We start from the raw sequence: 12,978 nt of genomic DNA, 5'->3' as shown, positions 1-12,978 counted from the left end.
GGTTTGGCACAGTCAGGAAGGGCTGTGCTGTAATGTTCTACGGTTCTATGGTTCTATCTGAGGTGAAAGAGGTGCTGTTGTGCCTTTTTTCACCATACAATTGATGTGTACAGACCACGTGAGGTCCTCAGTGATGTGAATGCCGAGGAACTTAAAGCTGTTCACTCTCTCAACCCCAGATCCATTGATATCAGTGGGGGTTAGCCTATCTCCATTCCTCTTGTCTTTGCGACATTGAGGGAGAAGTTGTTTTCTTGACACCACTGTGTCAGGCTGATGACTTCTGTTTAGGCTGCCTCGTTATTACTTGATATTTGGCCAATAAATATAGTATACTCAGCAAATTTAATTAGCAGATTGGAGCTGTGGGTGGCGACACAGTCATGCGCATACAGAGAGTAAAGGAGGGTGCTTAGGACACAGCCCTGAGGGGCTCCTGTGTTGAGGGGCAGAGGGGCAGAGATGAGGGAGCCCACACTTACCACTTGCCGGCGATCTGACAGGAAATCCAGGACCCAGCTGCACAAGGCAGGGTCATGGCCGCGGTCTCTGAGCTTCTTGTCAAGCCTGGAGGGAACTATGGTATTGAATGCTGAACTGTAGTCTAATAACATCATTCTCACATAAGCATCCCTCTTCTCCAGATGTTTAAGGAGGTGTGCAGAGCAGTGGCTATTGTGTTATCTGTTGATCGGTTGTGTCGGTAGGTGAATTGTAGGGGGTCCGGTGTGGGTGGTAACAAGCTGCAGATGCAGTCCTTGACCAGTCTCTCAAAGCATTTGCTTATTACTGAGGTGAGTGCGACAGGACTCAAACGTTCAGGCATGTTGCCTTAGTCGTTTTAGGTACAGGAACAATGGTGGATGATTTGAAGCAGGAGGGAACTCTTCACTGGGAGAGGGTGTGATTAAAAATATCCGTAAATACACCTGCCAGTTGTGCCGCGCGCATCCTGAGTACCCGCCCTGGGACGCCGTCCGGTCCCTCAACCTTGCGACTGTCCACTCATTGGAAACACCTGCGAACTTCAGCCTCAGAGATGACCAATGTGCAGGTCGCTTTGTCGGCTCTCCTCGGGGGCTCAGTGTTGGCGATATCGAACCGAGCGTAAAGAGGCTTAGATCCTCTGGGAGACAGGGAGCGATGTTGGCAGCACCACTGCACTTAGCTCTGAAGTCTGCATTGTTGTACAGACCTTGCCATAAGCTGTGTGTGTTGTTGGTGGAGAGTTGTGCCTGAATACGATCTCTGTATTGTCGTTTCGCTGCCTGGATAACTTTGCATAGATCAGAGCTGAATTTCTTGAGCTCCTGCTGATCACCGGCATTGTAAGCAGTCGGTCACACGGCAAGTGCTGTTCACACGGAACTCTTGATACAAATGTTGTGGTTTGGGAAGTCCTGACCGATTTCTGAAGGGAATCATCCCCCCTCTGTGACAATAACACACAACTGGGGGATGTTGTTATTACACAGCTGTGATAATAACAGCCGGGAACTCCCTTGGCAGCCAGAAAGGTTTACACAGCAGCAGCAGGTATTCCAGATCCGGGGAACAAAGAATTTGAGGGAATGGACATTCCGGGGTTCCACCAAGCATTAATGATCATGAAACATACCCTAAATCCTGTTCTCTTCCCAAATGTGTGTGTGTGTGTGTGTGTGTGTGTGTGTGTGTGTGTGTGTGTGTGTGTGTGTGTGTGTGTGTGTGTGTGTGTGTGTGTGTGTGTGTGTGTGTGTGTGTGTGTGCGTGCGTGGAGGTCTGTTGTTTACTTGCAATTGCATTATATGACTCTATAACAGCTGAGGCAATTGCTTAGCTATTTTATTGAACAAGGTATATAGAATTTATGCAGAAAAGTAGGATTAGTATAAGTAGGTATTATGATTGACATAAATCTGATTGGCCGAAGGTCGTCTTTCCGTGCTCTACAATTCTTGGTCCATCCAAGCGACCAATCCACCAGCCTTTAGTCCGAAAGGTACCAACAATGCTTCACAATTTGTTCGTGTGAAAGGGAGGGATTTATTTCATTACTTTTACAGTTAATACATTTGTTGAACTGATTGTTTTCCTTTGTTCTGACTGCTTCAGGGCAGCCTGACCTATAATACTATGTTCCAGGTTTCCATAGCATAGTCAGATGTTTATGCGGCAAAGAAGGAGGGACTAGGTCCACAATGTGAGTGCCAGAATCTGTCTCCTTCAATTCAGCATTTGTTCTGTCGCCTGCTCTGCCTCGGTGCTTCAAGTGCTTACAGAGATGGTCATTACATGGCTGCACCATCCCCTCAGGCCGTGTGTTTCCAGATCGGTACCTTCAGAGGGAATTGTTCTTCAAATCCCCTCTACCCCTCACGCTCCTCTTCTTAAAACTCTGTCCCCTTAGTTATACAGCTCTTTCTCTCTGGATAACAGGCTTTTAACGCACAGAAAAGTGCCTTTCATTTCAACTGACCCATGCTTACCCGAGTCAGTCCCATTTGCCTGCCTTTGGCCCATATCCCTCTGAATCAGTCCTATCCATAACCCTCGCTATATGCCTTTCAAACTCAGTAACTGAACCCCCCTTACCACTTTCTCTAGTGACTCCTTCCACATCTCCATTACTATCTGTGTTGGAAATGTCCCTCACGTCACCTTTCAGTATTTCTCCACTTACCTGAAACCTAAGCCCTCTGGTTTTACACACTTTGTGCTTGGAAAACCTGTGGCCATTCACACTCTCTTTAAGACGGAAAATTGTTCAGGCCAATGCAGGATCTACTAGAAACGCAGACTCTAGTCTCCTCTTCAGTGAAGCTTCACTCTTTCTACAGTGTGGCACAAGATACGTACACACTTAACACACTGAACCCAGCGCAACTGATGTTTTAAAAAGGACTTGTAAGTAAGACTACTGTTCAATGCCCGGCTGATGCATGAAATCATTAGATGCCCTTTTTCCCCCTTTTTCTGCACCTTCAAGGATCTCCTCACTAAAATATCAATGTTGGAAAAGCTGGAAGCAATTCAGAAGCCACGGGTAGATACATCCAAATAGGAAGTGTTTTAAAGCATGTCGATAGGGTGATTAAGAAGGCTTCCATTTATTGGTCCAGATATAGAGCTCAAACGTCAGGAGGTTATGTTTCGTTAATAAAACCCTAATTTGGCCACACATGTAGTGTTTCGTACAGTTCAATTCGCCCCAATATAGAAAGGATGTTGAGGCCTTGGACAGGGCGCAGAAGAGTTGTTGCGTAGTTTATAGTGCATGTGCTATAAAGAAAGCTGGCTAAACGGAGGGTACTTTCTCTGCAGCGGCAGACGGTGAGGGGAGATCTGGTAGAGTTTCATAAGATAATGAAGGGCATAGAAAGGAGTAGCATGGGCATATCTCTTTCCCATGATTGAAATATCTAATAGCGGAGAAAATGCATGGAAGGCGTTGGAATGCAGTTCCAAGGGATTGTAAAGGTAAGTTTGTTACTGAGAGAATAGTTGGATGCTTGGTGGGGCCATGCACTTTCTGGCTCGTATCCTGTTGGGCATCATCCTGCAACTTCGGTGTACCCATCTGACAAATTATCTGGTCTCAGCGTCCTGGACAATCCTTGGTCAGTTGATCTTCACGTCTAGTTCCCTTATTTTGTCAGTCGGAAGCGGCATCAGACGCACTTTCCTATTGTAGAGGTATCGGGAACACATACCGATTCCCTGATCTCCCATATAGTCTGGCAGTGCATGTTACTGCCACAGCTGCTGCAATAGGGAGAGGAATTCTGAAAAAAAGCACTGCAATTTGACTTTCCAGAGTTCATCTTTCGTTTCTCTGCCAACATTTCCTGTTGGTCTCTTTTCCGCTAGATCTTGTGTGTGTGTGTGTGTGTGTGTGTGTGTGTGTGTGTGTGTGTGTGTGTGTGTGTGTGTGTGTGTGTGTGTGTGTGTGTGTGTGTGTGTGTGTGTGTGGTGGGGGGGTGGTACTCGATGACGACCCGATAGTTGGTGACTGTAGAGGCCAATTCTGGATCTGCAGACCCGGGAGCAGTTGGGACACAGGGACAGCTGGGATGCAGGCGCTTGGGTAGTTGGATCCTTCTTGCATCCCCTCTTCTTTTCAGCAGTCGCTCTTCTGGGTTACTCAAAATTCTTGGTTTTTCCGTGGATCAGCGGCTGCCACTCGTTGACCTCCATATTTGCCTGAGAGAGCCTCTGCTTAATTTGGTCCTTGTACCTCCTGCGCGGGGCACCACGATCTCTCTTGCCCTGAGAGAGTTCTCCGTATAGTACTGCTTTCGGTACCCTGGACCTGTCCAGGCGAGGCACGTGGCCTGTCAGACAGCGGATCTGGCTGAGCAGCAAAGCGGCTTCAGGGCCTGGAAGTTGAACATATAGAACTATGCATGTCTGTGTGAATATATGAAATATTAAACTAAATAATAGTGCAGAAATAGAAATTTAAAAAGAGATTAGAGAGTCACTATCGATGGGTTCAATGTCCATTCGGAAACTGGATGGCAGAGGAGAAGTTGTTCTGAATCGTTGAGTGTGCGCCTTACTCCGATCCTGTACAGTAGACCCCATGCACAAGACGGTGATGAAGCCAGGTACAATGCTCTGCAAGTTACACCTGTAGAAATATTCGAGTGATGTTGGAAACTCATGATGAAATATAGTCATTGTTGTGTCTTCTTTGTAGCTGAATCGATATATTAGGTCCAGGTTTGTTACTCAGAGATATTGACAGCCAGGAATTTGGAATTGCTCACTCTTTCCACATCAGATCCCTCTATGAGGACTGGTGTGTTGTGTTCCCTCGTCTCGCCGTTTCTGAAATCCACAATTAGCTCTATTGACATATTTTCATAACGCAAGCAGGATTCAGCACTCCATACACGCATATGCAAATCCAATAAGGGGTACACATCACTGAACGAAAATGAAAGCTTAACCCATAAAAAATGAAGAAACTATCATAAAAGTAGAAAATGTTAAGCAGTGGAAGAGTCTGACTCCCCACGGAAGACATCCACACGATCTGAGCCGATTAGATGTCGACAAGGAAGCGTCGAGCCCCTGGCTCAGAGTTGGAGAACTCTTCCCAGAGACAAAAGGGATCATTGTAGTAATACAGGACAAGGTTGTTAACACATGTAGTTATCAATAATACAGAGTAAACGACCAATAGGTTCAAGACGATATATGCTGAAAATTACAAGAGAAACTAGAAACAATCCCAGACTTTACAGGATCCTGCAGTAGTTTAACTGAATCTCATTACTTGCACAATCACAATAAAGTGGTGGGCGACATTCACAAAAACCTGCTGAAAAACACCATAATTTGCTATAATGACAAGCCTGCTTCACATTTCGAGTTAGAGTCCTTCATATCATACTGTGACCGATTATTATTTCACATAGGATAATCCATGATAACTGATAGGATATAATTTTTAAGGATAAACAAGCAAAAACAAATTATTTAATCGATATAGCCATTCCAAACTTAACAGACAGAAATCAATTAGTAAAAAACACCAGAAATATGCTGAATTAAAAGGGGAAAATAAAAGACTATGGAACACGAACTGGGTATTCATTATCCCAATCGTAATATCGATAACTGGTATAAAGTGGTGGGCGACATTCACAAAAACATTGCTTAAACTACAACTGATGAAAAACACCACAACTTACTATAAGTACAAGCCTGCTCCACTTTTCGAGTTAGAGTCCTTCATATCATACTGTGACCGATCATTATTTCAGATAGGATAATCCATGATAACCGCTCGGATATAATTTAACAGGATAAACAAGCAAAAACAAGTTTTTAAATATATATAGCCATTCCAAACACACATAACTTACAGAAATGAATTCGTAAAAACACCAGAAATATGCTGAATTAAAAGGGGAAAATGAAAGACTATGGAACACGAACAGGGTATTCATTATCCCCATCGTAATATCTGGATCATCCCAAAGGCTTTACACAATAGTATTAATAAATTAGGCCCACACGGCAATACTTGTGTAAATCTTCGAAAACCCACAATACTATACACCACGAGAATAGTCTGAATTCTCCTATCAATTGAGACATGAATGTACTTGGCTATGCCTGTACCTCAAGTTTCATCATTTTAGGCTAAGATAATATTGATGATGATGATGATGATGATGATGATGATGATGATGATGATGATGATGATGATCATAATAATAATAATAATAATAATAATAATAATAATGACATTTATAAAGCACCTTTCATCCAGACGATGCCGTTCAAACCGCATCACAACGGGATTATGTGCAAGCTAGAAAATAAAAGTCAAAATGTGTCAGTCCTAATATGCACCTCAGACTTCTGCACAGTGCTGTAGTTTAAGGCGTTGAATTCTACAGTTTAGGAACATAGTCCCAAAAAACTCAACGCTGACCTCCCAATGATCCTTTGGCCTTCTACCTTATTGTCTGCCTGCACTGCATTTTCTCGGCAACTGAAACACTGTTTCCTTGAACTATTCTGTTCCATGTTTCCTTGTACAACCTCATTGCACCGATGTGATGTAATGATCTATTTGGATCGCATGCAGAAAAGTTTTCCATTTTACAGTGGTGCATGTGACAATAATAAACCAATTTACCGATTGATTGTCAATAATACAGTGCCCCTTGGTTGCTTAAGATTATTATACCCGGGGGTTTGGCAGTGCGGATGAGCTGCCACGACCTATTAAATGCTTCCAGTGGCGAGTAGCCTCTGTCCAGCTCCTGGCCTTCACTTGCGGTTTAGCCACTAAGCCTAGTAAAGCGTTTCTTCCGACAGGAGAAGGGGCACAGATGCCTTACAGCCAGTCGCTTTGTTCAGATGGGCTCATCGGCCGTGATTGGCAGCTCACACAGGAGCAGGAAAACTCTGATCTCAAAACTCCACTGCGTTGCAACTGTCCCCCTCATGGGGAAGAGTTTGGGAGTAAACCCAATAGGAAAATTCTTGACCTGATGCCCCTAAGTCAGTGTTAAATGGTGTTCAACGCAGACTGGCATATCCTGCGACACCTCTGGTGCCAAGCTGTGTCAGTGTCTGCCATTCCTTTGTGTTCATCAGATGCATGGAGAGAGGGAGCTTGCTACATGTCCTGCTTGCAGGGGCAGGACATCCACGGTCGGCTCTGACAGACGGAGGCCTCATCAGACAGCGTCCCACACCCCCACAGCAAGACTGATGAGTAGCATTTGCCAAGACTTCACCACCCTCTCCCACGAACACGATGTACATTACTGAGACAGACGCTTGTGGTTTCTTCCATTGACAGAGATTTCATCTTTCCGCCAATCCTCCATCACTGCGACTGAAAATTACCCATTTTCTTTCTTGTAACTCCGATGGTTTATCGGTTCGCAACTTCACTGTGATTCTCCCCCAAATGCTGGCCGACTTGAGTATTTCCCGCATATTCTGCTCCTGTTTTGATGCAAGAGCAGTGGACACCTGTGACTCCCCAGTGTGCAGCTTTGCCAAAATGCACAGTGTCCTGCTCTCCATATTTCCACACCAGATCAACATTAACATCGTCTGTTAATGATGCAAACAATGCTTTAAATATAGTGAAATATTGTTGTGACTGGAGTGCAGTCAGGATTGCAATAGAATATTCAAGATTCAAAAACTTTATTGTCATTCTAACTGTACATCAGCTCTGCAGGGCAGAATGAGACAGCGTTTCCCAGGAGCAGTGCAATCATAATATAACATACGCAACAATAAATAGTAAACACAACAATATAAAGTAAAACACAACAGCCACATGTCAGTTAAAATCAAGTTACAAGTGTCCAGTACAGTTAGAATTGTCAAAGCAGAGTCAGATCGAGCAGCTATTTAGCAGTCTGACTGCCTGTGGGAGGAAGCTGTTTAGTAGCCTTACGGTTTTAGTTTTAATGCTCCTGTAACGTTTCCCTGATGGCAGAAGAACAAACAGTTCATGGAGAGGGTGTGAGGGGTCTTTAATGATGTACCGTGTCTTCTGGAGGCATCGACTCTAAAAGAGGTCTTGGACAGAAGGTAGGGAGACCCCAATAGCCTTCTCTGCTCCCCTAACCAGCCTGTCGGCAGCACTGCAGCTGGAGTACCAGGTTGGGATGCAAAAGGTCAGCACACTCTCAACCACGCCTCTGTAGAATGTAGTTAAGATGTTAGTGGGTAGTGATGCTTGTTTAAGCTTCCTCAAAAAGTGCAATCAGGGGAATGTTCACATTCACAAATAACTATAACCAGAAAATGAGGATTGGACATTTTCAGGGACATCCATTGCTGTCAATTCTGTGTCTGTGAACAGAATTTTACTTGCTGTCCTAATATCCATGGAAGCATTGAATTTATTCCTGTAATCTCAAACACTGAAAGTTGAAAGGCAGTTAAAAAGTTCTTTGTCAGATGAGCCATTTAACATTTTGAATATGTTCTCTGTTCCCATGGAAGATGTTCAACAGAAACACAAGGAGACTCTGCGGGCACAAACTGAAACACTGAGAGTGAACACGATCCTGATGAGGGAGAAGGTGAAGGTTTTCCAGCTGGTTGATCGATACGCTGAGCTCACGGTCATTTCTTCTGTTCGAAATCGGAGACTGGTGGAACATGAGCTGCTGGCAAGAGGCAGAGACCACGAGGAGTGGAGACAAAAACATCTCCGCGGAGAGCTGGAAAAAATCCGGACTGATCAGTTACTCCAGAGCAGCTTTTCCCGGGGTAAATCCAAATCTGGGAGTTCAGCATCAGTGGCCGGAGTCCCGGGGATCGGGAAAACAACAATGGTACAAAAGATTGTTTATGACTGGGCCACGGGGAAAATATACCAACAGTTCCAGTTTGTCTTCAGTTTCAAATTCCGTGATTTAAACAGTATTAACTGTCGAATAAACCTGAGGGAACTGATTCTGGATCAGTATCCCTACTTTGGGAATATCCTGAGAGAGGTCTGGAAGAACCCAGAGGGATTGCTGTTTATATTCGATGGTTTGGATGAATTCAAACACAGAATCGATTTTGCGGACAGTCGGAGAGATACAGAACCCAAGCACCAGTGCCCAGATCCCGAGTGGTGGTGTGAGGTGTCTGACATTGTGTACAGTTTAATCCAGGGCAAGCTGCTCCCAGGGTGTTCAGTGTTGGTTACCACCCGCCCCACTGCGTTACATTTATTGGAAAAGGCGGATATCAGTGTCTGGACTGAAATCCTGGGATTTGTTGGTGAGGAACGGAAGGAATATTTCATCAGACATTTTGAAGATCAGACGGTGGCGGAAGCTGTTTTCAATTATGTGAAGGAGAACGAAATCATGTACACCATGAGCTACAACCCTTCCTACTGCTGGATCCTCGCTCTGGCACTGGGCCCCTTCTTCACACAAAGAGTCAGAGACCCGCAGCGAGTTCCCAAGACAATCACCCAACTGTACTCCTACTATATTTACAACATCCTGAAAAACCACGGCCGTCAGATTGAGAACCCCCGTGATGTGTTACTCAGTGTTGGTCAGATGGCCTTCAGAGGAGTGTCCCAGAGGAAGATTGTGTTTACAGATGGAGATTTGATCAACTACAATCTGCAGCCTTCCCAGTTCCTGTCCGGGTTCCTGATGGAGCTTTTGGAGAGAGAGGATTCTGCCGGTTGTGTGGTGTACACATTCCCACACCTCACTATCCAAGAGTTTGTAGCTGCAGTCGCACAATTCCAGATTCCACATCCCAGGGATATACTGAAATTCCTCACTGAAGCCCACAACACGTCAGTTGGGCGATTTGAGGTATTTCTCCGTTTTGTTGCTGGTCTCTCCTCCTCAATGACAGCTCAGGGCCTGGAGGAGTTTCTGGGTCCATTTCCTCATGAAACAACCGGCCGGGTGATTAAGTGGGTGAAGGAGGAGGTTCAACGCCAGATTGGAAACACAGGGAGTGGAGCTGGTAAAAAGAGCCTCCTGAACACATTGCACTACCTGTTTGAGTCTCAGAATCGTGGCCTGGCTCAGGCCACACTGGGATCTGTGGAAACACTTTCATTCAGTGAAATGCCACTGACCCCGATTGACTGCGTAGTCTTGTCCCATGTCATCGGACTCTGTGATACAATCAAACAGCTCGATTTTTGGAACTGCCGCATTCACTTTGAAGGAATACAGCGGCTGGGACCCGGGCTACACAAGTGCCAGGAGTTGAGGTAACTTGATTTATCTCTCACTCTGAACTGTGAAACTGTTCCATTGTGTGGTTTCAATGCGAAGGAAATTGGGTAAAATCGGAGTAAATCAGATTGCGAAACATTGTTAAAAATGACCAAGGGACCAGTCAGTAATTCCACAAGAACAGAAGGGTTCTGTGGTTCCTTGTGAAGGGATGTTGGAGACTTCATCAGATCAGTGAACAACGACCATTGGTTTAATGGTAGTAAATCACAGGAATGGCCGTGTTTCTCGCTGCCTGTGACACGTCCATTGACAACGTTCCTTCTCAATGTTAATGACACCCAGACCGACACTGACTGCAAGGGGGTGTGTAGGGACATCACACCATTTCCCGTTGAGGAACAAGAGAGTGTGAGCTGACTTTCCCAGTGAGAGGTTTAGAAATGCTGCTGCGACATTGTCCTTCCCTGTGAGTGACTATCTCCATCACTCCACCTGTGTGACTTTTCTCAAACCCCGTTACCCAGTCACCATGTGGGCATCTGTTCTCCCGATTGTGGACCTCAGTTTTGGCCAACCTCTCCCAAGGATCTACAAGCGGTACGTCCGCATCACCTCCTCTTGTGGGAACAACTTTTCTCATCACTACACTCCAGTGGGATCTCTGTGCACACTTCCATTCCCACTGTTGGACCTCTCTGCAGAAGTCTCATTCTTCCTGTGCGTTAATTTCTCCCCATCCTTCTGTCGGGTCTTTCTTCCCCACCCCATTTCCCCTGTGGTATCACTCTTCCCCATCCACCTTCCAACTATGGGATCTCTCTTCCCCACCCCATTTCCCCTGTGGGGGCTTCTCTTCCCCACCCTGTGAGTATCACTCTTCCCCATCCACCTTCCTGCTGTGGGTTCTCTCTTTCCCGTCCTCCTTCCCCCTATGGGATCTCTCTTCCCCACCCGCTTTCCCGTATGGTGGGGGTCTCTCTTCCTCCTCTCCCTTCCCACTGTGGGGATCCCTCTTCCCCATCCCGTTCTGCTGTCAGTTCTCTTTTCTCTTCGCCGTCCTCCTCCCCTTGCGATATCTCTAATCTTCACCCCCTTTACCCCTGTGGGAAGTCTTCTCGATTCCCCTTCCTCCGGTGGGATCTCAATTCCCTCTCCCCATTCGTTCTTTTGGCTCGCTCTTCCCCAACTCCTGCCTCCAGTGGGATCTTTATTCCCTAACTCCTTCCTCCTGTGGGGATCACTTACCCATCCCCCTTCCTCTGTCGGGTTCTCCCTTGCTCATTCCCTTCCTCCTATGAGGTTCTCTCTTGCCCATCCCCATTCCTCCAATAGGAATCTCTCTTCCACATTCCGCTTTCTCCTCTGGAGTCTTTCTTCCCCATTTCCATTCCTGCTGTGTGGAATCACTCTTCCCCACCCCCTTCATCCTGTGGGATCTCTCTTCCCCATCCCCCATCATCCTCTCGGGATAACTCTTCCTCATTCCCTATTGCTCTATGGGGATCCGTCTTCCTTGTTCCCCTTCCTCCTGTGGGGATCAATTTTTCCCACCACTTTTCCTGTGGTGGGGGTCTCTGCGCGCATCTCCCATGGAGATTTTCCCACCCACAATTCCTCCTCTCAGAGGGACGATCTCTCACCTTTCAACCCTGCCCCTTCTGACATTCTCACATCAGGAACACTATTCTAACTGTTGGGGAAAGAGTCAGATGATGGGAAATTACAGAGTCACACTGACAGTAAATTACTGACATTCAGTGGTGAAATTTGACAGTGATGGGAATTCCAATCAGTGATCTACTGAAGGGTTTCATGTTTGCAGAAATATCCCAATGAGAGATATTCCCTCAGACCCACAGTTTCAATCTCTTTGTTCATTAGTTTGTCTCTTTGTGTTTAGACTCGGGGGGAATGACCTGGGAGATTCAGGAGTGAAACTGGTGTCTGAGGCTCTGAGGAACCCGGAGTGTAAAATACAGAAACTGCGGTAAGTACCAGACTGTTGGAGATTGTGTTTACAGTTACTGGGTGTCAGAAATTGAACATCAAGCTGATCAGTAATTGTGTTACTGCTAAACACTGGGAATTTCTGATGTCTCCTGTCTGTGTGTCCTTCACTCTCACTCTCTCTCAACCCCAGGCTGAACGATGTTGGCCTCACAGGTTCTGGTGCCGAGGATCTCGCCTCCACTCTCAGTGCAAACTGTACACTTACAGAGCTGAACCTGAGTATTAATAAACTGGGAGATTCAGGAGTGAAACTGATGTCTGAGGCTCTTGGAAACCCGGAGTGTAAAATACAGAAACTGTGGTAAGTACTAGACTGTGGGAGTTTGTGTTTACAGTCACTGCGAGTCTGACATTTGACATTGATATGATCAGTAATTGTGTTACAGATAAACACTAGGGATTTGTACCGTCTCCTGTCTCTCTGTGTCCTTCACCTTCACTCTCTCTCATCTCCAGGCTGTGGAAAGTTGGTCTCACGGATTCTGGTGCCGAGGATCTTGTTTCGGCTCTCAGTACAAACCAATCACTGACGGAGCTGGACTTGAGATTAAACTCGCTTACGGACCGATCTGTCCCTGCTCTCCGTCGCCTAATACTGACCGTCCCAAGTCTGGCCTATATTGAGTGAGTATTCTTGTTAATGCTCAGTGTGATAAAATATCAGTGGATCCGCGGGTTCACCGGTGATATTTGTTTGTCAGCGTTTTTGAAATATTAACCCCAATCCCCTGTTACAGTCACTGTTGTATCATTTGTTTATTTCCTCTGTATTCTTCCCTCTGTTTCA

General features: G+C 45.8%; 1 protein-coding gene across 1 annotated transcript in view; it reads left to right on the top strand.

Moving 5' to 3' along the window:
* LOC140721767 (NACHT, LRR and PYD domains-containing protein 3-like) overlaps window positions 1–12,978 on the top strand; it is a 29,479-nt gene that overhangs the window by 15,144 nt on the left and 1,357 nt on the right. Inside the window, exons 4-7 of the mRNA XM_073036562.1 lie at window positions 8,476–10,213; window positions 12,082–12,168; window positions 12,322–12,492; window positions 12,648–12,815. Of these exons, the coding sequence (XP_072892663.1) occupies window positions 8,476–10,213; window positions 12,082–12,168; window positions 12,322–12,492; window positions 12,648–12,815 (2,164 nt within the window). The remainder of the gene's footprint in view (window positions 1–8,475; window positions 10,214–12,081; window positions 12,169–12,321; window positions 12,493–12,647; window positions 12,816–12,978) is intronic.

The sequence above is a fragment of the Hemitrygon akajei genome, unplaced genomic scaffold, assembly GCF_048418815.1.
Source record: "Hemitrygon akajei unplaced genomic scaffold, sHemAka1.3 Scf000061, whole genome shotgun sequence".
Lineage (NCBI taxonomy): Eukaryota > Metazoa > Chordata > Chondrichthyes > Myliobatiformes > Dasyatidae > Hemitrygon > Hemitrygon akajei.
The sequence above is the reverse complement of the archived record's forward strand: the minus strand, read 5'-3'. Positions and strand labels throughout refer to the sequence as shown.